Source organism: Miscanthus floridulus, chromosome 8 (genome assembly GCF_019320115.1).
Source record: "Miscanthus floridulus cultivar M001 chromosome 8, ASM1932011v1, whole genome shotgun sequence".
Classification (NCBI taxonomy): Eukaryota; Viridiplantae; Streptophyta; class Magnoliopsida; order Poales; family Poaceae; genus Miscanthus; species Miscanthus floridulus.
Genome location: NC_089587.1, coordinates 115,458,236 through 115,480,518, shown reverse-complemented (window position 1 = coordinate 115,480,518; position 22,283 = coordinate 115,458,236). Strand labels below are relative to the sequence as shown.

Below are 22,283 nucleotides of genomic sequence, written 5' to 3'. Positions count from 1 at the left end.
ACCAGCCGGCCAGGTGGCCCGTGGAGCCGCGGAAGAGGGAAGGCCACGTCGCGGGCCATCCGAGCCCAGGCACGTCCGTACTTCCTAGCCGTTTACTTTTGTCTCACCAAATCCACGATGCGATGCGAGTGGCAGCGCGCGACTGTACGAGCGCCCATTCCCGTTCCTCCTCGCTCCTCGGCTTCTCGCCCCGGCACCTCCCACTCGGCCACGCCCATCGCAGCCCAAAATCCTCGGCCCCACACCCGATGCCTCCCCTTGTTCTCCGCCTGTTCGCCGCAGCTCCGCCCCGCGCTCGCGGTGGCCGCGCCGGGGCGCGTCGGGGCGATGGCGGGCGCACGCGCCTGCGCCTGCGCCTGCGCGTCAGAGCAGCGGCTGGGGAGGCCGCGCCGCCGCCTTCCAGAACCCAGGTGAGCCGCGCGCGCTGCTGCAGTCCCCCGTCCACCGCGCCCTACGGTCTACTGTTTGTGCGTGGCATTGTTTCTGAAACGCGGCGTGGTTGTCCAGACTTATGCGTTCAAATTGGAGGCCATGGTGTGAGACTCCTGCAATTATGATTCCATTTTTCGCTGTACCAGACGACGCATCCTATGGGGCTATAGTGCCTAAGTTCTTGATCTTACCGAACTGAGAAGACTGAACGGTAGAGCTACAATTATACAGCAGGTGTGGTACAGTATTACATATAAGTCGATAAGAACAAAAATGTCACTCAAATTGGCGGAAAAATGGCCAGGTCAAAGTTAAATACATCAATTTTGTGGCTATTGTGACATGCTAATTTACGGAGTATTGGTGGACGCAAATTCAGCATTAACATAATGATTTTTTTTTTGGCTATTTGATCCAGCATCCTGTATTTCACTATTTCCAGGGCACTGTGACCACAGCAGATTCCACGTAGTTATCTTACAACTGATCGTGCTTTAGTTTTTGTTTGCTTCCTCTTTTGATTTTATTTTATGATGAATTAACATCACTAAGTCATGTAGATGATAATGGAGAAGATCTCTGCTGGTGAAGAAGTTGGGGGCGCTGGAGGGGCTTACTCATATAATGCATTGAAAAGATTGGATCAAATATGGTCTAGTATTTGTGAAGTTCAAGCAGGTATGCGTCAGATGGTCAAACACTACATATTCAGTTTATCTGGATTTGCTGCTTCTGATCTTGTTGCTACTAACTACTAAGATCAGAAGAAAAGCCCTTCTCAACCACACCAAAGTCTCATACTTGGATACATATAATTTGAAATGAGTTTTGTTGGCTTCCCTGCTTTTTACAGACACAATGCCCACAGGAAAGTATAATTTGGCTCATCAGGATTGCTGTCCCAAATTCTAACACATGAAAGTTAGTTTGCTCAATAGGAAACTTTTACAGGCTTTACCAAAAACCACTTCTTCGTAGAAATTTTGTCCACACAAGCATGAGACTAACGTACCATACATATGCTGTTTGTCTGATGAATCACTAGAGGATGGGCTCGATTGGTAGTGTTCGTATTCAGCACTTAGCTTCTGAAATTCTGAGACTGTGACTTTCCAGTGTACCAAAGAACTTGCAACTTTAGTTGATGGATAAGTTTAAATAGTTTTAGCTGAAAGCTTGAATCTCCCTTTAATTACATTCTAATTGAAATGCATGCATGCAGATTCCAAAGTGCCTGAAGTTGTTACTCGGGTTGAAGGGCTGCTGGCTGATTCTAATCTTGGTTCTGGTTCAGAGATATTTGATGTAATTGTATGTGGTGGCACATTAGGTATATTTGTAGCTACTGCTCTCAGTTCTAAAGGCCTTCGGGTTGGAATTATCGAAAGAAACATAATCAAAGGGGTAATTCAACCCTATATGGCTATTCCTGAGTTATCTGAAGAACATTTTACTCAACCATGAAACATATACCTATATCTGCTAAACAGAGGGAACAGGAGTGGAATATTTCAAGAAAGGAGCTTATGGAAATTGTCGAGATTGGCATCCTTTCAGAAGCAGACCTTGAACAAATAATTTCAAGCGATTTCAATCCTGTAAGGTCTTTCAGATCACAAATTGACGTCAATTATGGAACATCTTATTATCGTTAAATCATGCCTTGCTATCTAACCGGTTCACTTATTTCTTTTAATTTTTAATCTGCAGAATAGATGTGGATTTGAAGATAAAGGTGAAATTTGGGTGGAGAACATTCTTAATCTTGGTGTTTCGTAAGTTTTCTACTGACGCCGCATATAGATTAGTTTACGTTAGTTGGTATGGTGACAGTAGCAAGATCTGGAAAAAAATGCACGCTGCCTGTGTTATTTTGACGTTTATGAAATATGCAAGATGATAGGACATAAATATGGTGGAGTTAACATTTACTTTGTACATATGGAATACTCCCTCTGTTCCAAACTATAGTTCACTTTAACTTTGTTCCAAGTCAAATTTCTCTAATTTTGACCAAGTTTATAGAAAAATGCATCAATATCTACAACATCAAATTAATTTTATTAAATTCTCCATGAAATAAGTGTTCATAGTGCATTTATCTGAACTTGAAGATGTAAATATATTCTTCTAAAAATTGGTCAAAGTTAGAAAAGTTTGATTTAGGAGAAAGCTAAAGTGAACTACAGTTTGGAACAGAGGGAGTAGTACAGAAAAATGTAACTATGTAGTGTCTAAAGAGACAAAAATTACAAAAAGAGTAATTTGTATCTCATTATTGTTATATAGAGGCTTTCATGCAAGGTCAATTCCTTGTCTTTCTTTAATAGTGATGCCTACCTATAGTATAGTGTCCTATGTATATCTTGCAGCAAGAAAGATCTCTTAACATAAATAAAACAATAATTTAGCTCATGTATCTGTTTATGTTTCATTTACCTTTTCAGGCCTGCTAAACTTGTTGAGAACATGAAAGAACGCTTTGTTTCTTCAGGAGGAGCAATATTTGAGGGGAAAAGTCTATCAAGCATTTATGTCTATGATGATCTCGCTGTAAGCAAAATTATATTTTGTCCCCCTGGCCATAGTAAAACTGTCTCAATGGACTTTGGAGATTGCTAAATTCTGTTAGTCTTTTGCCATAAGAATTTACAAATAAATAGATTGTCTTGCATTGTCTTCATATCTGATTGTGGAAATATAATTCTGTGCTTGATTGATATAATAAGCACATAGTCCCTTCGTCCTGTAAAGTGTGTCATTATAGCATTCAAATTTTGTCCCACAAAGAATGTCACTATAGGCAAACATGTGTATCCCACCTAGGTACTTTTTAGGCCAACCCACAAAGAAAGGCTCCATAGGCTAACGCTTTGTAGGGGTAAACTGTCTTTGTGGGATGGATGGAGTATGTTGTTAAAGAAATCATTCTAATTATTAGGTATATTTTTTCCATTTTTTTTCAAAATCTATTTATTAAGAGGTTAGATCAGTAAATATTGTTTGTGTCGTTTTGGCATTAGATATTGCATATTTCCAAACAAGGAGAACATTCCATGTTATTTTTTTAGGTACTGAAACTGAGTGATGGTGATTCCTTGTCTTGCCGACTTGTTGTTGATGCTATGGGCAATTTTTCTCCAATAGTACGGCAGGTATTCAAAGTCACATCATAACTTAGCCATATTCGACTGTTCGAAACTCTTCTTTCCTAACATAATTGAAGAGCAGAGCTCTTGCCATTTGCGTTCAAAAAAAAAAAACCTTAGCCATATTACAGAAGGCAATCTGCAGATACCTGATAATGTAGGGTGCTAAATGGTAGTAGTTGATAACTTACTGTAGCAGTTACTGGTCTTTATAACTCCAACTTGTTGAAATTAGAAATCTGTTGGTAGTGGCAACTGGTAACCACACCTCTCAAAACTGCTTTAGTTTTATGGTATGGTCCCATGTCACCAAAGTTGTCCACATGAGGCTCACGACATAAAATCTTCCACTTAGTATAGTAATGGTAGTTTCCAAATGTTATATTCCAGTTATACAAGTTAGCATATGCTGATGCCTATAAGGTTTTGTTGTCACCCTAATTCATTCTTGTGCCATGCTCTTTGATTTCATTGATGCACCCTGAATAGTTGCTGAGCTTGAACAGTATGATAAGTTCAGTAGTATACCAGGAGTGGTTAAGCATATTTGGGCTGCCATGTGCCATCCTTTGCAAACCAAGTTCCATGCTTACAGTACAGAAGTAGCTTTGGAGCAAAGTTTTTATTGATTACAGCTCTGTACATCAAAGATAAAAATTGGAAATGGAACTTTGTTTTTGTTACTTAATTACAAGAGAAGCTTTGCACAAGCACAAATCAGAAATATCATTTCCAAAGTGTTTCAAGCTTCCATAGGAAAATCGAAAATAGTGAGATTCATTTCATCTAAGTTTTGGGATCATTGAACAGTGTGCCTGAATCTGATTTGCTTCTATTAGTAGTATATCCATCTTACCGTTGCAGCCATTTCCTGATTCCATCTACAAGTTAGTTACGACTCTTCTGTCCTTGTGCAAGATCCGGTCTGGTAGAAAACCAGATGGAATGTGCCTTGTTGTCGGTGCTTGCGCTCATGGATTTGAAAAAAATACAACAAGTGATATTATTTTCAGTAGCTCAACAGTAAAAAGAGCTGGGAATTCAGGAGTACAGCTCTTTTGGGAGGTAATTGTTTCCATTTCACTCAGAACTTATAACACAAAGATATCTGAACTTGAGCATGTTCTTCATATTATTGTGCTTTGCCTCTATAACATACAGCATAAATCATGATTTCTTTAAAAAACAGAAGTGCTTCTATCACAGCTGATACCTATTCTGTGTTATTCTCAGTCACCACCTGTTTTGCAACATTAGCTATCCTGTGAACTCGTTAAAAAAAAAGCTAATTTCATGAAGTTCTAAAACTTATCACATGGGATTCAATATCCTTTTGATATTAATATTACTTTTCTTCTTTGATCTGAGCATTTCTTGTAGGCCTTTCCTGCTGGTTCTGGTCCCAATGACCGTACTACATACATGTTCACCTATGTTGATCCAAAATTTGGAGGCCCAAAGCTAGAAGAACTTTTGGAAGTGTTTTGGGATCTTATGCCTGCTTACCAGGTCAATGGTGTTCTCGGTGTTCTACATATGTAAACATTTTAAAATTAACATGTTTGTTTTATCAAATCAACAATATTTGTATAAGTAACTTGGTTTATGTCCATACTTAGATAGGTATGTAGAACTGAATATCATTTCTACAATTTTTTAAATACTCAAATAGGCGTGAGTCGATCAAGGAAGATGTTTTTTTCTAACAGCATAAGTGCTGGTATAATTACTAAGTAATGGAATACATCATGCCATTGTGTATATTCATTTCGCACCATATATCCATGATTAAAAATGTGCATAGCAAAAGTTTGTTGCATTATTAGTCATACAATATCTGGTACATGGATAAAAAGCACAACATATGAGGCCAGGGGCTTGTGTTCTACTTATGTTGATCATTCTGCCTTCCTTTTTTCTTAGGTGTCAAATATGATGTTGTTAAGAATTCTTCTTGTTTCTTATTCTGATAGTTCTCCACAACAATGGGCCCTGTTGGCTTTGATTTTACAACAAAAGTCTGATGTGTCCATGGAAGTCCCCTTATCTATTTTATAGGTTAATGTCATTTTGTGATTGCTTAGTTGCATATGCTCTAATGATAGCATATGTAAGCTGGAAACCATCGAATTAATCAATTAAAATTTTGAAAACGTTGGCATGAATTTGATATATATTATGGTCGTCTTCATTTACATACTAATGTTATCATATTTATTTATTGTTTTCTTTGTAGGATGTGGTTCTTGAAAATTTGGATATAAGGAGAGTTATATTTGGAATTTTCCCAACTTATCGGGATAGGTAAAGCCTACTCCCTCCGTCCACAAAAGAATGCAATTCTCGCTTTTCGAGAAGTCAAGCAGTTTGAACTTTGACTAAATTTATATAAAAAAGTACTAGCATTCATGATACAAAATAAGTATCATTGAATTCGTTATATTATAGGATATATTTCATAATAAATTTATTTGGAGACATAAACATTAATACTATTTACTATAAACTTGATCAAACTTGAACTAATTTGACCGGTACGAATCCCATAGTTGCATTCTTTTCTGGACGGAGGGAGTACATCCTTTCCCTTTTCTCATGCCAATCCATGTTGAATTGTTTCTACATCATGGTTGTTCTAAATGTGTGAGAAATATTATACAAAGAAAACAGCCATTTTGTGTTACAATGGAATATTTGAATGCAGACACTCTTATTTATTCCTCAAAAAAAAAAAAAAATGCAGAGACCCTTTACAGATGTTAATTTGATACCTGAGAGCAGTGTATTTTGTGTATACATCTCTAGTATATAAACATGCAAGGGATAAGACCCAACATGTAGCTTTTGCTGACTATTATCTGCAAGGCATCTGCAGAGTTATGTAGTTTGCCTGTCTTTGAGTTCTGATTATACTGTAATTGGTACTTATTTTCTATCATTTCAGCCCCTTGCCAGCTGCATTTGACCGCATCTTACAGGCATGTGATTTCTCTTAACAGAAGCCTTATTGCTCCTGCACCTGCAACTATACTTAATCACTGATGCCCTTGCACTTCAGGTTGGTGATGCTAGTGGAATACAGTCACCTGTTTCTTTTGGAGGTTTTGGAAGCTTGACGAGACATCTTGGTCGTTTGTCTAGTGGTTTGTCTGTTGAAATTTCCTTGTCTTAATATATAACTGTTGAATATGTTTGATCTAATATTAAAGAAACAGAGTTTAGAAATGCGCACTAGAGTAAAACACATAATAATATACTTATGTAGGAAATTATCACAAACCTAACCTTTTGGAATCCATTTCATGAAACTACACAAACTTGACCCATATGTTAAGATGCTAGTAGTTCGGATGTTAAGCTGCAGTATCACTTTTGTTGGAGTATGTGTGTATTAAGGCCCATATATGGCCCATGTATGACTCCCATATAGCTACCCTTCTAGGGTTAGCCCAATAGTCTAAGGAATCACAATTCTATCATGGTATCAGATTAGGTTTCCCCCTTTCCTCCCTCTCCCAGCCGCCAGGCAGGCAGCCGCCGCCGGCAGCCGCTGCCGCCATGGCCGGTGGCCCACCACCTCCTCCCCCTCCCTCCTACTTCCACTGCTTCCCCCCTCTCCCTTCCACCTGGGCGCAAATCGCGAGCCGCGCGCGCCCCGGAGACCCAGCCGCCGCCGCTTCTCTTCTCGCCGCCGTGGGCCTTCCAGGCGCGGATGCGGGCGGTGCGGCTGCTCGCGCGGCTGCGGGCCTCCACGACGCCGCACGCGCGCGCGCGGAATTCCAGGGGCCAGGCGCGGGTGGCTCTCCATTTCCCGCCCCGCCTCCTCTGCCGTTTCACGCAGCGCCTCCACCGGACTCCGCCCTCGCAGCGGCTCTCGTCACCGCCCGGGCCGCTGCCGCGGAGGGCCAGGCACGCCTGCGCGCGGCGGCCCAAGCCTGGGAGCGGGAGCGCGATGCGGCCGATGTTCTGGCCCGTTAGATCGCCGAGGCGGAGCAGCTCCTCGTCCATCCGGTGTACCACGACACCACTGCCACCTCGTCTGCTCCACGTCCGTCCCCTACAGTGGTTCTCTGGCCCAACTCGGTTGATCCACTCGTCGCGCAGCTGCACTACCAAGCCGGTGGTGTCCAGAACATCCGGAGCCTGGTTCCTGTCGTCCTCGACCCTGAGTCGCCCTCCTACGCCCACTGGCGGGACCTGGTCCTTCTCATCCTCCGCCGCTACGCCCTAGACGACCACGTCCTCATCGACGCCCCGCCTGCGGCTCGGACCCCTTCGTGGCTGTGTCTCGACAGCATCGTCCTCTCGTGGATCCTGGGGACCATCTCCCTCGACCTTCACGACCTCGTCCGCAGCACCCCTGAGAGCACCGCCCGCTGGGCCTGGCTGGCGCTCGAGGGCCAGTTCCTAGGCAACGCCGAAGCCCGGGCCCTGCGTATCGACGCAAGCTTCCGCACCTTCGTCCAGGGCGACCTCTCCGTTGGTGAGTATTGCCGGAAGATGAAGACCATGGCAGACTCCCTCGGTGACCTTGGCTGGGCCGTGGAGGACCGGATCTTGGTCCTCAACGTCCTTCGCGGCCTCAACGAGCGATACAGCCACCTCCGCACCTGGATCACCCGGCAGCGGCCCTTTCCCACCTTCCTCCAGGTCCGTGACGACCTTGTCATGGAGGAGCTCACTCAGGGCATCCCACCTGGGTCACTACCCGTGCCGGGGTCCTCGTCTTCCTCGACTGCTCTTGCCGCCACTCCTCCGCCACGTCCTTCCGCTCCGCCAGCGTCGTCCCTTCTTGGTCCTCCTCCCGGGCCGAGCGGGGGTGGGGGGGGGGGGGCGGGGCGGCCATCGTCGACGCGGGGGGGGGGGGGGGGGCGTGGTGCGGGCCCTGGCCGTGGGAGCACTCCGACGCCTCCACGGGGTACACCCTGGCCCTCCTTCAACAACCCTTGGTCAGGGCGCATCTCCATGTGGCCCTTCCGGGCTCCCGGGGGTGAGCCTGGTCCACCGGCGGCCATGCTCACCGGCGCCGTCCCAGTCGCCCCGTTCTCGTCGCCGTGGGCTCCACCTACCTGGACCTCGCCAGGGCCTGTCGGTTGGGACCCAACGGCTTTGGCCCGCTCTTTCGGCACCATGACCCTGACTCCTCCAGTCGGCCCAGACTGGATCGCCGACTCGGGTGCTACCTTCCACACCACCCCCAACCCTGGTATACTCTCTTCTGTTCATCCTCCTTCTTCCTCCCACCCTTCGTCCATCATGGTCGCCAATGGTTCGTGTCTTCCTGTCACTTCCGTGGGTGCCGCTCACACTCATGGCTCTTTTCGTCTTCCTGATGTCCTTGTTGCTCCCTCTATGGTTCACAACCTCCTTTCTATTCGTCGTTTTAGAGCTGACAATTCCTGTTCTGTTGAATTTGACTCCTCTGGTCTTACTGTGAAGGATTTGGCTTCCCGGCGTCCTCTTCTCTGATGTGACAGCACGGGCCCCTTTACACCCTCCGGTTTCCTGCGTCTGCTTCTTCCGCTTCGCCCTCCGCTTCGTCAGCTGCTTTTGCCGCCACCACTTCATCCACTACATGGCACCGACGTCTTGGGCATCCTGGCCGTAATGCTTTGACCCAGCTTAGTCGTAGTTCCGACATACCATGTACTCGGGCTCACGATGAGCACTTGTGTCAGGCATGCCAACTGGGCCGTCATGTTCGTCTTCCTTTCCCTACCTCCTCTTCCCATGCGATCCATATTTTTGATCTTGTACATTGCGACCTATGGACGTCTCCTGTTATGAGCATTTCTGGCTATAAATACTATCTTGTCGTGCTTGATGATTTCTCTCATTATTCTTGGACTTTTCCCTTGCGTGCTAAGTCTGATGCATTCCCCACGCTTCTCCACTTTTTTGCCTGGGTGTCTACTCAGTTCGGCCTCACCATCAAGGCCGTTCAGTGTGACAATGGGCGTGAGTTCGATAACTCCAACTCTCGTGCTTTCTTCCTCTCTCACGGTGTGCAGTTACGCATGTCGTGTCCCTATACCTCCTCCCAGAACGGTAAGGCTGAGCGCATGATTCGCACCACGACCGACACCATGCGCACCCTTCTGTTCCAGGCTTCGCTTCCTGCTCACTTCTGGGCTGAGAGTCTGCACACCTCCACCTACCTCCTTAACCGCCTACCTTCCGTTGCCTGCCCAGCTCCCACTCCACACCACGCTCTCTTCGGTACCCCCCTCGTTACGATCACCTTCGTGTCTTCGGGTGTGCGTGTTACCCTAACACCACTGCCACTGCTCCCCACAAGCTGGCTCCCCGTTCGACTCAGTGTGTCTTCCTTGGGTACTCCCCGGATCACAAGGGGTACCGTTGCTTTGACCTCACCTCTCGTCGGATCCTCATTTCTCGCCATGTGGTGTTTGACGAGTCCGTCTTCCCTTTCTCCACCACCTCCCCACCCCCCTCCACCCTGACCTTGACCTCTTCTCCCTGTTTCCCACTAACACGGTGGACCAGCCACCATTGACGTTGTGTCCTGCAGGTACTACTCCACTGTGCCCTTCGCCGGCTCCGTGCTCCGGCTCGACGCCCTCCGGTGCGTTCCCTGACCCTGCGCCCAGCGCGGGTCCGGCGGCGCCGGACTCCAGTGCTGCTCCTGGCCCTACACCCTGCGCGGGTCCGGAGACCTCGGCTTCAGCACCTGCTGCGCGTTTCGCACAGCCGGTGCGTGTCTACCACCGCCGAGTGCGGCCGGTTCCGCTGCATCCGGAGCCGGCCCCGCCACCACCGTCGCCGCCTCGGTCACCACCGGTGGCCTCTTCTCCGCCGTTGACACCTACGCCGCCATCTCCGCCCCCGGCTGCCCGTGTCGCGCAGTCGGTGTACCACCCGCCTCTCCTGCACCGACACCCGCGTCATGTTCACCCTATGGTGACACGGCACGCGACTGGTACCCTGCGGCCCCTAGCTCTCGCAGCGATGCCAGGCGAGCCGCAGGTCTCTCCTGTACCCTCTTCCGTTCGCGCTGCCTTGGATCCTCACTGGCGTCGCGTGATGGAGGAGGAGTATGCGACACTCCTCGCCAACCAGACATGGGATCTGGTGCCCCGTCCGCCTGGCTCCAACGTTGTTACCGACAAGTGGAACTGGACACACAAGCGGCGGGCTGATGGTTCCCTTGATCGGTACAAGGCTCGCTGGGTTCTCCGGGGTTTCACTCAGCGCCCTGGCGTCGACTACGATGAGACGTTCAGTCCAGTGGTGAAGCCGACTACCGTCCGCACGGTTCTCTCACTGGCTCTCTCTCGCTCCTGGCCCGTGCACCAGCTGGACGTCAAGAATGCCTTTCTGCACGGTACTCTGACTGAGACAGTCTACTGCAGCCAGCCTGCGGGCTTCGTTGACTCTTCTCGTCCTGATATGGTCTGTCGGCTCAACAAGTCCCTCTACGGCCTCAAGCAGGCCCCTCGGGCTTGGTACTCTCGGTTTGCTGCTTACCTGCTGACATTGGGATTCGTGGAGGCAAAGTCAGATACTTCTCTGTTTATCTATCACCACGGAGCTGAGACTGCCTATCTGCTGCTCTATGTTGATGACATTGTGCTCACAGCCTCCAGTCCGTCACTCCTCCGACGTATCATCACCTCTCTTCAACAGGAGTTCGCTATGAAGGATCTTGGTGTGCTCCATCACTTCCTCGGGGTCACAGTTCAGCCTCGTCCCACCGGTCTCCTTCACCAGCGACAGTACACTCTTGATATCCTGGAGCGAGCTGGGATGACTGACTGCAAGCCCTGCTCCACTCCAGTTGACACTCAGGCCAAGCTGTCAGAGGCAGCGGGCAACCCAGTGCCAGACCCCACTGCGTACCAGAGTCTTGCAGGAGCACTTCAGTACCTCACCTTCACTAGGCCAGACATCACCTATGCAGTTCAGCAGATATGCCTCCACATGCATGATCCCCAAGAGCCCCACCTCACTGCTCTCAAGCGCCTCCTCCGCTACCTCCGAGGCACTGTCGACTACGGCTTGCTACTCCATCGGTCTCACTCCACCGACCTCGTCGTCTACACTGACGCTGACTGGGCCGGGTGTCCAGACACTCGGCGCTCCACTTCCGGCTACGCTGTCTTTCTGGGCGGCAACCTGGTGTCCTGGTCGTCCAAGCGCCAGCCGGTGGTCTCCCGTTCCAGTGCCGAGGCGGAGTACCGCGCTGTCGCTAACGGCGTGGCGGAGGCCTCCTGGCTCCGCCAGCTTCTTGCCGAGCTCCACAGTCCCCTCTCCCGGAGCACGCTTGTTTACTGCGACAACGTCAGTGCGGTGTACCTCTCCACCAACCCTGTTCAGCACGAGCGGACCAAGCATGTGGAGATCGACCTTCACTTTGTCCGCGATCGGGTCGCCATCGGCGATGTTCGGGTCTTCCACGTCCCAACCACCTCCCAGTTTGCCGACATCTTCACCAAGGGCCTCCCGTCCTCCACATTCCCCGAGTTTCGCTCCAGCCTCAACATCACCGGTGGCTAGTTGCGTCTGTGGGGGGGCTCGTGTGTGTTCTTCTTTTCATGTCCAGTCTGGAACTCCGCTGTGCCGGTAGTTCAGACTGCGGGGGGGTGTTGGAGTATGTGTGTATTAAGGCCCATATATGGCCCATGTATGACTCCCATATAGCTACCCTTCTAGGGTTAGCCCAATAGTCTAAGGAATCACAATTCTATCAACTTTATTGATGATGAATTTTGGATACCTTTACTTGTGCTGTTTTTTTATCATTTGGTTTCACATACTTTCTTCATTTTTCTTTTCTTTTGGGGTTAAGGTATATGTGAAGCAGTTGAAGGAGACTTCCTGGATGCTCATAGTTTGCAGCTGCTCAACCCTTACATGGTTAGTGTACTCCATAGTCCTTTCTATACAATTTGAAGTGGAAGCTTATTTGGTTTTGGTATTGCAGCCAAACTTAAGTGCATCATGGTTGTTCCAACGAGCAATGTCAGTAAGGCCACATGTCAATGTTTCACCAACCTTTATCAATGAGCTTCTCTTTGCTAATTTTCAGTCAATGCAGGTAACTTGAGGTACTTAAAAGTACACAATTGCATCAATAATTTTATTCATCTTATGAATTTTGCTTTCCTTCAATGTCAGAAACTAGGGGATTCAGTCCTTCAGCCATTTCTACAGGTTGCTACTTGGACATTGTACTAAAACCGAGGAATGCTACGTTGTTATTTCCATAAAGAAATACTTGTCTTCCACTTATGAAACTGTGCATTTGTAGGATGTAATACAGTTTGGACCTCTTGTGAAAACTTTGGGGCTAGTAATGCTCACTCGACCACAAATTTTGCCTTCCATATTTAAGCAGGTAGACTTTTGAAAAAACATCATTTTCTCATGAGGCTGAAGTCTGCTAGTAATTTATTCTGTTTTCTCCTTAGGTTGGACTGGGAGTCATCCTTGAGTGGTCAGGCCATTTTATGATGCTTGGTTACTACACATTCCTTTCTACCTTTATTGATCCGGTCCTGAGGTACAACTGTTGTCACATGTCCATAATATCAAAATTCCCACTTGTGCCATCTAAGAGTCTGACGTGCTTGCTATTTTCATAACATTTTGAAGGTCTTGGGTGGAATCCTTGCCCCCAAGGGACAAATATCAGTGGAAACGGTACCTGGAAGCTTGGAGATATGGAGCCGGTTTAGATTACCACCAAGGGGAATAAACTGTTTCACTCAAAATACATGAGGTTTCCCCAGAAACAAAATTATGTATAGATACATGAATATAGCATTCTGTCAGGGGAAAGATAAATAGAGCACAGATAGGATCTCTGATTGATTAGTTTTCCTTTTTCAGAGCACAATATTGAACATCGAGTTTAGAATATGTATTCTCTAGTTTCACTTGTAATTTGTCCACTTCACTGAACCGCTGGAGTGAACATGTATAGTATAGTCTACATAATTAATTTCAAATAATGCTGAATGGAGCTGAGATGCTCAATGTTTGTTGATCGATGCATCAATTAAGCGAAATGAAAGTGAATATCTGGTCTCGTTCGGGTTGCAAGTGTAACAACAAATAAACAGCCATTTATGAACAGCTACACAAAGGGAATTATGTGATTTACTTCACCATCAGATAATCACTAATGTGAATAACAAGTGCCAGAAAGTTGTGAAATGATCTATTTAGAGCCAGTTAGAGAAAGATGTTAGTGCAGCAATAAACAGAAGTTGCTTATTCTTTGTCTCGGACAATATACATTATCAGGTCCATAGGATGATAGGACCACTATTGAGTTGTAAGATTCATCAATATGCAGTTATGCACAGATGGATGGAGCTATGATTTGCTGTTGCACCAAACATCATTTGGATTCAAAATTGATTGCTTCAAGCCTACAACAGAGTATGCTATTCCTGAATGACAAGCTGCATATTCGTATTTAGAAAGAAAAAAAAACAATTTCTTCCATGATACATTTCAAACGGATGGCTCCTGTATGGAGTGCCAAAAAACTTCTCTATGTCAAATCCTATCATACTATCAACAACTCTTGTTACCTTTTAACACACTCAATCTCGATAGTCAGATCTTGAACCCCAGCTTCTTGAAATATCCGTGAAGCTTTATTTCTTATGGAAGACTTGTCAGCTTCTGCTGATACATGTAGGTGAAGAGTGCCTACAATGTCAGTATTAGTTAAGTTCCATACATGAACATCGTTGACTCCAAGGACACCCTCAATTTTCATAACATCATCCAATGCTACAGCCAAATCCTTTTCATGACTCCTCGGGACTCTCTGCAACAGAATTTCAGCTGAATTCCTTAACAAAGGAAGAACAGAAGATACAATCATAACTGAAATGAATACTGAGCATATGGGATCGGCTATAAGCCATCCCTTGTACTTGATCAGTAAGGTTGATATTACAACACCAACGCTTCCCATTGTGTCAGCTAGGACATGCAAGAAGATTCCTTCCATGTTGTGATCAATGTGATGTCGGTGTCCTGACTTATTACTGTTTCCAGAATCTGATGGTCTCAATCCTGCTTTTGAAGAGTGACCTTCTGTGTCATGAGAAGATATATTGCTAAGAGGAATGTCAAGAAGCTGTTGCTCAATACTAATACTGTTGCAATTTTGATGAGCATGATCTCTGCTCTCATGGCAATGGTCCGAATGTTCATGGTGATGATGCTCATGGCCATGGCTATGGCTATGCTTCTCCTTGCAGGTGTTATCCATGATATTGTTATGAATGCCCTCGCTATTACTATTGCCATGGTGATCATGGCGATGGCTGTCATCTCCATGATGATCACATGCCTTCACATTATTAGCACCGTGATGATCATGATCGTGATGTTTGTGATCTTCATGGTCATGGTGTTGGTGATGTCCATGGCCATGATGTGAATGAGAATGTGAATGGGAGTGAGAACAGGTACCACCATGAGCATGGTGGTGCTCCTCATGAAAGAACACCAATCCAATTATGTTTACGACAAGTCCACCTATTGAAACTGCCAAAAGACTACTAGTTGATATTTCCCGAGGCTCAATAATCCTCTCAAACGACTCCAACACAATCAGCGCACCAACAAGAACCAAGAACACTGCATTGACATACCCTGACAGGACCTCAAACCTGCCCCTTCCGAAGTTGTACATGCCATTTGCAGGCAATCTCGCGATGTAGGACGCATAGAGACCAATTGCCAGTGCAGCACAATCAAACAACATATGACAAGCATCAGAGATCAGCCCAAGACTATCACTCATGAACCCACTGCCAAATTCCACAAACATGTAGGCTGTATTGATCAATAGAAACGCAGCAATCTTCCTCGACTTCCGCTCACTCAAGATATGCCTAGCTGGCCCCATGACCGCCTCAAAAACTGACTCCGAGGCATCTTCGGTACCAAGCTGCACATATCCTGCAGGGGCCAGCTCCCTGCTGGCGGTCCACAAGAGGAATCCACAGATCAAGAAGCCCGGTAAAGACAGCTTTGGGTAGTACAGCAGCTCTAGAACAAGAGTGCATAAGAACGTCATTGCAAAATCCACACTCGGCCTACCGCCTCCGCTGCCATGCTCCTGCCGTCGCCCCAAAGTCATGCCAAAGAAGGCAGAGTTAAGCAGCAGCCACCAGAGCGGGCCGAACGGCACTGCTGCGTCAGGAGCGTCGCCCGCATCGCTGCCACCGAAAAAGGAGAGACCCACAAGCGCCGGCACGGAGAGGAAGGCAGCGGCGAGAGCAAATGCCGCTGCGCGAGCGCGCCGAGTGCGTGTGGCATGCCGCGCCGCGGCCGATTGTTCGGCCGAGGAAAGGAAGCCAGAGGCGAAGGGGATCGCGAGGATGACGGAAGCGGAAGGGGAGATGCAGGCAAGGGATAAGGCGGCGACGGCGACGGAGAGGACTCGGCGGCGGGAGGGCCGGCGCAGGGCGCGGGCGAGCAGTGAGCCGGCGGAGTCCGCGAGGACGAGGAGGCCCGGGGAAGGGAGGATGCGGAGGGCCACGAGCCGGAGGAGGATAGAGAGCGCGAGGAGGAGGGCCGGGCGGAGGAGAGCGGGGATCCCCGGGAACGGGTGGTGAGGCTGGCGGTGGGTCTTCCGGGCCGAGGCGGCGAAGTGGAGGAGGAGGAGCGCGGCGGCCGAGAGCAGCGCGAGGGGCGAGGAGAGCGCGAGCGCGTGGGCCAGGGACGGGAGCGCGCGCACGGCGGGCGCGAGGAGGAAGAGCGCGTGCAGCACGAGCAGGCGGAGGAGCGCGGCGGCGTAGGGGGAGGAGGACGGCGAGGCGGCGGAGGAGGAGTAGGGGAGGCCGCGGGCTTTCGACGGGGTGGGGAGCGGCGTGGAGGGGAAGCGGAAGGAGGGGTGCGCGGAGAGCCGCGGCGGCACGGCCAGCCGGAGGTGCGGCGCGTGGCGGCCGGACATGGGCGGCGGCGGCGGGCGGATCGGGAACGGAGGGCGGGCGGGGTGCCGGCGGAGGTGGACCGGGGGAGGAGAGGCGTGGACTGTGGACTGGTCGTCACTGCCTCGCGGTACGGTCATTGGTTTTGGTTGGTTAGACGATGGGCTGGGCTCGAAAATCGAGTTGTACCAAGGATAGGCCCAAGAATTGCTCCACATTCTAGTGGGCCATGCCGAATATTTTACTCAAACAGTCCAGCCATCTAAATTCAAACTACTGGTTCTAAAAAAAAGGTCTAAATTCAAATTACTCGTATTCATCGTTGGTCTTTTGATAAGACTGAATATCAAATGCCGAATATTTTGACTGAATAAATAAATGAAGAACACTTTTGTACCATCTCAGTCAAAATATTAGGTAAACGGTGCCTGTCCCGTGCCACACATTAGACGACAAAAAACCAGGGCGAAATTTTATTTGCGCAGAAGGCAAACGCCCTGTTCGCTTACTCTCTCATAACAAATCAGCTAACAGTACTTTCAGTCATGGCCTATCAGCCAAATAAACAACACACATTGTGCGCATGGAAGCATTTTTTATTAAACACGGTTGTGTTATTCATACACAGTATTTACATCCGGAATACACCGTATTTTGTATCTTCTGGAACCGGCTTGGTGGAAGCAGAGAGGCAGAGGCTGAGAACCCGCCTGGTGTCAGCAGGGTCGATGACCCCGTCGTCCCAGAGTCTAGCAGTGGAGTAGTACGGGCTTCCTTCTCTGTCGTAGGCCTCCACGACTTTTGCTTTGAAGGCTTCTTCCTCGTCATTGCTCCACTGTATGCATATCAACAAAAATTAGAATTCAACATATAAAAGGAATCATTTTGACATTCAAGCTTTCAATGAGTTACACGGTTTAGTGTTTTCTGAAACAAGGAATTAATGCTAGGTATACCTCCACTCCTTGTCTCTTTTTGTTGTTCTTTTCTATTTGAGCGAGGACACCAGCTGCCTGAAAAGGTTCAAGGGAAGAAACAGTAAGAAGTGTTGATTGATACTGCTTTGCTGTGTTTTGAGCATTCCCCACAAGTGAAAATATAATGCAGGATTCACAGCTTAATTTTCATAAGGTTACATGCAATGCAATTAGAATGCAATTCAGGAAAATATTCAGCAAGATTGTAACAACTTCATATGCACAAAGATGTTAAAGGTCAGAAGAACATAACCTCTGGAAAGAAACAGATACTCCAGGAAAATCCACAACTTTCCGCATCTCGGCACAATCTAAAGAGTTTGCTGCATCACACTTCTTTTGCACCACGGAAGCATGGTTTTCCATATTTTATTTTTCTTTGCAGGCAACAAAAGTTAGCTGGACAGTATTATCTAGTTTTAAATATTAGGATTCTAGCAGTGCTAGTGTTGAAACTCCAAACGAATCTGAGATGGTAGATGTTAATTCACCTTATCCCATTTTTCTTAATACCTATAAACTGATAAGACGTTATCAAAGACTATGATAATGCTGAAAAATAGCAAATGCTGCAATCTTCCATGCATCAAAATATTGGCAATGAAGACAACGATTACATTATGGACATTCTCTACCAGGCAAAGATAAATGGTTACTTGTAAATTAGTAAAGACCGTCTACATGCTGCAATAACAATAACAATAACAAGTGTGACGGCTCTTACCTGGATGCCACCCATAACAGATATCCTAGCAGTTGGCCAGAGAAATAAAAAGTTTGGGCTATATGCACGTCCGCACATTCCATAGTTCCCAGCACCAAAACTTCCACCAACAATTATTGTAATTTTAGGAACCTGTGTACACATGCCTTGTATATTAGTCAAGTTTCATTGGTGCAATGTTTGTTGTATAAGTCATCAAAGGGTCTAGAAATGCTTTTTATAATTAAAAAAAAAGGTCTAGACAGGCTTGACCTTAGCACAGGAAACTGCCATGACCATCTTTGCTCCAGCTTTGGCAATTCCACTAGCTTCAGACTTCGACCCGACCTACAGCAGTCAGCAGATAAACCAACAGTGAACATGCTACTGTCCTTCAAAAAGATTAAACATCTCATACAGTCATACTTGATAAGATCACTAATTTGTATGTTAAGTTTTAGCATCCCAACCATACTGTACAAAATCTTGCAGTCTATCATTGTAAACTATGTAATTCTATATCCTGCACTAGTTATAGCCTGGTTCCATGAACATAGTAGAGGCAGTGAGCTCCACATTAATACTACCTTTGCATAATCAATAAGTCTATGCAGATAATAATTTTTATTTGCGCTAAAAAACATGAATACAATAATAAGTCTGTCTACTATGCGATAGTGGGATATGAAATGAAAGAGCTCAAAGAAGTAATTTGAAGAGTAATGGAATACCATACCATGAACCCAGTAATGTTTTGAAGGAAAATCAAAGGAATATGCCGCTGAGCGCACAATTCAATGAAGTGGGAACCCTTTAGCGCTGACTCAGTAAACAAAATGCCATTGTTTCCAATAATTCCAACTGGTTGCCCACATATCCTTGCAAAACCAGTCACTAGTGTCTGCATAAATTTAAAGAAAAACAAATTGAGTTGCACAATGCATAAGATGCAGTATGCAAATGATAGTTAAAAAAAAAAGGCGTACCTAGTGCAGAGAGCTCCCGCTCTGTGCGGGGTCTGGGGAAGGGTGTCAGTGGCAAGCCTTACCCTCGCCTGTGCAATGCGAGGAGACCGCGACTCGAACCCGGGACCTTCCGGTCACAGGCGGTAAGACTCTACTGCTTGCACCAGGCCCGCCCTTCATGCAAATGATAGTTAAGTTCAACTAAAAAAGAAATCCTTACTGTTCCATACAATTTTTTGAACTCATCAAATTCACTTCCATCAACAATACGGGCTATTACTGAACGAATGTCAAAGGACTGTTTCAAATCAGCCGGTGCAATTGAGCGAAGCTCCTCTACATCGTACAATGGCTCTTGGTAACCACAAGCAGAACTTTGAATATTTGTTCCTTTAGCAGCTAAGTGCAGGTTCTTCGCAATGTTTCGCCCCAACGCAAGCCCATGAAGTTCATCTACATCAATTAACATTGTGGGAGTTGTCTAAAATATGAAAGAAGCATCAACTGAAATGTAACTAAAACAGAATAATACAAAAGATGAGCACCTATGGTAAAACAAATATAAGGCTTTAAAGAATGTCAAATATCCAAGAGGGAAGTAATCCAGTCATATGATGCAGTAAGTGTTGTTAAACTTTACCTTGTGCAAAATGATCTGAGACCCCTGATACCTTGCAATGTACTGATGCTCCACCAAGGTCCTCAGCAGATATCTCCTCTCCTGTAGCAGCCTATAAAATTTGGCCCTTTAGACTTTAATTATAAGGCATGATTTAGGCACTGCTCAATATCTCATCTCATCATGTACAAAATAAACAAATGGTTGCCAGAGAATACTGACCTTTACAAGCGGCGGACCTGCTAGAAATATAGTTCCATTTCCCTTAACTATAACACTCTCATCCGCCATTGCAGGAATATAAGCCCCACCAGCAGTGCAAGATCCTAAGACTAATGCAATCTGACGGATGCCGTCTGAAGACATCTTAGCTTGATTGTAGAATATTCGGCCAAAATTATCACGGTCAGGGAAAACATCAGCCTGCCTGGGGAGATTAGCACCTCCGCTGTCAACGAGATAGATGCAAGGCAGTTTACACTCGGAAGCTATTTCCTGTGCTCGCAGATGCTTTTTGACAGTAAGAGGATAGTATGTACCACCCTTAGTGGTTGGGTCATTGGCCACAAACATACATAATCGTCCATGAACAGGTCCAATGCCAGCTATTATACCTGCTGATGGTAACGCTTCATCATAAACATCTGAGCCTGCAAGCTGTATAGTAAGAACTTAACATCAACAGTTGCAGTCTAGAACAAGAAGAAGTACAGCAATGAAAACAATTAGTTTATTCCAGACCATCCTCCTAGATACTGACACTTCCAAAAAATGCAGAGGCACTTGGGTCCAGGACACTGGTAGAACTTGGAAGACACTGGGCGTCTCAGTAGCTCATGTCCAATCATCAATCAACTATTACCATGCAGGCCTACTATATCTCCTTTGAAGCTGATACAACGTTCAGGAGGACAGGGTTGTGGTGCCACAATACTAACGTTTGGACTTTGGGTCACAAAATGGGAGATATATCATGGCTCATGGAGGAGCATTGCTATGCTAACCTCGATTGCAATTGCAATTGTTTGCTGAAAAGGAGTGAATGGCAGCTTATAAATACAAACAATCTGCGGAAATTTAAGCCTTTTGCTCTCGGTAATCCCAAATTCCTAGCATTACGGGGTACGGGCTAGACCAATCATACAGAAATTGTGTTCACTTAACAATAATGTGGCCTGATCAACGCAGGGAAAACGAGAGGCCGAGCGCCAGCGGCGAGCGAACCTGCGAGAGCTCGAGGAAGGACGCGCCGGGGTCGAGCAGTCGGTCGATGCGGTCCCGCGGGAGCAGCTTCCCCCGCGCCGCGTTCCGCCTCACCGCCTCGGCGCCTCCGCCGCGCAGCACCTGCACAAGCACAAGGGGGGCACACCACGCTCTCCGTCTTCAATCAGGAGACAGACACAAAGCAAGCTCGAGGAAGAGAGCGCGACGGCGCGAGGAAGTGAGGGGCAGCGCCAGCACCTGGGAGACGCGGGCGCGCAGGTCGGAGAGCAGCCCGCCGACGGCGTCGGCGTTGCGCTGGTAGGCGTCGGAGCCCCTGTCGAGGGTGTCCGGGAGCACGGAGGCGGAGACGGGCGCCGGCGCGGCCCCGTGGACCGCGGCGGCCGCTGACGAGGAGGAGCGGTACGCGACGGCCGGGGCGCCGCGCGGGGGTAGCAGCAGCTGGCGCCGCGCCGCGGCGAGTCGGCTGAGCATAGTAGACTAGGCTCGTGGGTGGGTTCCCCGGTTTCGTGGGAGTGGGAGTGCTACTGCTGCAGTGCAGTGCAGTGCAGAGCTGCTGGAGTGTCTTCCCAGAGACCCAGACCCAGAATTCCCCAGTCTCTCCCTCCCATCGCCGCGCTGCTGGTGCACGCAAGTCGGGCCGGATAATGATGGTCTGACTAGACGCCGCGCTGGGGCTGATAAGCTTATCATTGCTATCCATGCCGTTGTTTGCAGTGGCAGCCTGGCAGAGCATGGGAGCGGAGGCAGAGCACGATGGGAAGCTGGCAACGACGGTGCTGCTGTCGCGGCGTCGACGGGGAGGCATGGACTACGACGAGGGCGTGTTTGGTTAGTTTGCTCGGCAATCTCGTCTCGCCTCGTTCGGCAGGGAACGGCTTGCTAACACAGTTCCGGCTCGTTCACATTGGATTCTTTGTCTTACCCAACCAGGAGATCCAGATTGAAATCTCTCATGCCAGCAAGGCAAGCAAGCAGTGCATCTTGTCCTGTGTGGTAGTTAACTTGCTCTTGCTCCTCTAAGGCCCCGTTTAGATGTGAAATTTTTTGGCTTTTGGGTACTGTAGCATTTTCGTTTGTATTTGAAAAAAATTGTCCAATTATAGACTATTTAGGCTTAAAAGATTCGTCTCGTCAATTACGGACAAACTGTGCAATTAGTTATTCTTTTTATCTATATTTAATGTTCTATGCATATGCCGCAAGATTTGATGTGACAGGAAATCTTGAAAATTTTTAGATTTTGAGTGGGATCTAAACAGGGCCTTAACTCCTACGAATGGCTGAATGACCC

At 47.3% G+C, this 22,283-nt stretch overlaps 3 protein-coding genes across 5 annotated transcripts; 1 reads left to right on the top strand and 2 right to left on the bottom strand.

Annotated features, from left to right (window-relative positions):
- The first annotated feature begins 140 nt into the window (after positions 1–140).
- On the top strand, positions 141–13,555 carry LOC136477196 (uncharacterized). Of its 3 annotated transcripts, XM_066475281.1 has the most exons (19): positions 275–410; positions 508–666; positions 993–1,110; positions 1,655–1,836; positions 1,923–2,030; positions 2,143–2,207; positions 2,880–2,985; positions 3,504–3,587; positions 4,470–4,646; positions 4,962–5,090; positions 5,818–5,885; positions 6,526–6,559; positions 6,640–6,724; positions 12,391–12,458; positions 12,526–12,639; positions 12,720–12,755; positions 12,853–12,939; positions 13,013–13,104; positions 13,197–13,555. In XM_066475281.1, the coding sequence occupies exons 3-19, from the start codon at positions 993–995 to the stop codon at positions 13,297–13,299; spliced, it is 1,656 nt and encodes a 551-aa protein (XP_066331378.1). In that variant the 5' UTR covers positions 275–410; positions 508–666; the 3' UTR covers positions 13,300–13,555. The 3 variants fall into 3 exon arrangements, with proteins under 3 accessions (XP_066331377.1, XP_066331376.1, XP_066331378.1); XM_066475280.1 differs by lacking the exon at positions 508–666 and having other exon boundaries at positions 141–410; positions 4,500–4,646; XM_066475279.1 differs by lacking the exon at positions 508–666 and having other exon boundaries at positions 141–410.
- Positions 13,556–13,699: 144 nt separating this feature from the next.
- On the bottom strand, positions 13,700–16,961 carry LOC136477195 (uncharacterized). The gene has a single exon (XM_066475278.1). It carries the CDS (start codon positions 16,720–16,722, stop codon positions 14,140–14,142), a length of 2,583 nt encoding a protein of 860 aa, XP_066331375.1. The 5' UTR covers positions 16,723–16,961; the 3' UTR covers positions 13,700–14,139.
- A 118-nt stretch (positions 16,962–17,079) lies between these two features.
- Positions 17,080–21,822, bottom strand: LOC136477197 (methylcrotonoyl-CoA carboxylase beta chain, mitochondrial-like). Its single transcript, XM_066475282.1, has 10 exons — positions 21,230–21,822; positions 20,993–21,112; positions 19,991–20,425; positions 19,790–19,880; positions 19,370–19,602; positions 18,921–19,085; positions 18,458–18,532; positions 18,206–18,337; positions 17,461–17,517; positions 17,080–17,339 (listed from the first exon to the last, which is right to left on the bottom strand). The coding sequence occupies exons 1-10, from the start codon at positions 21,461–21,463 to the stop codon at positions 17,136–17,138; spliced, it is 1,746 nt and encodes a 581-aa protein (XP_066331379.1). The 5' UTR covers positions 21,464–21,822; the 3' UTR covers positions 17,080–17,135.
- Positions 21,823–22,283: the final 461 nt, after the last annotated feature.

Excerpts from the sequence above, each read along its gene's own strand:
- LOC136477196 (XM_066475279.1), top strand. The coding sequence starts at position 249 with ATGCCTCCCCTTGTTCTCCGCCTGTTCGCCGCAGCTCCGCCCCGCGCT. Across the intron at positions 2,031-2,142 it reads TTTCAAGCGATTTCAATCCT|AATAGATGTGGATTTGAAGA; the intron begins GTAAGGTCTTTC and ends TTTAATCTGCAG. Across the intron at positions 4,647-4,961 it reads GAGTACAGCTCTTTTGGGAG|GCCTTTCCTGCTGGTTCTGG; the intron begins GTAATTGTTTCC and ends CATTTCTTGTAG.
- LOC136477195 (XM_066475278.1), bottom strand. The coding sequence starts at position 16,722 with ATGTGGAGCAATTCTTGGGCCTATCCTTGGTACAACTCGATTTTCGAG.
- LOC136477197 (XM_066475282.1), bottom strand. The coding sequence starts at position 21,463 with ATGCTCAGCCGACTCGCCGCGGCGCGGCGCCAGCTGCTGCTACCCCCG. Across the intron at positions 21,113-21,229 it reads TGCGCGCCCGCGTCTCCCAG|GTGCTGCGCGGCGGAGGCGC; the intron begins GTGCTGGCGCTG and ends GTGCTTGTGCAG. Across the intron at positions 18,338-18,457 it reads TGGCAGTTTCCTGTGCTAAG|GTTCCTAAAATTACAATAAT; the intron begins GTCAAGCCTGTC and ends ATGTGTACACAG.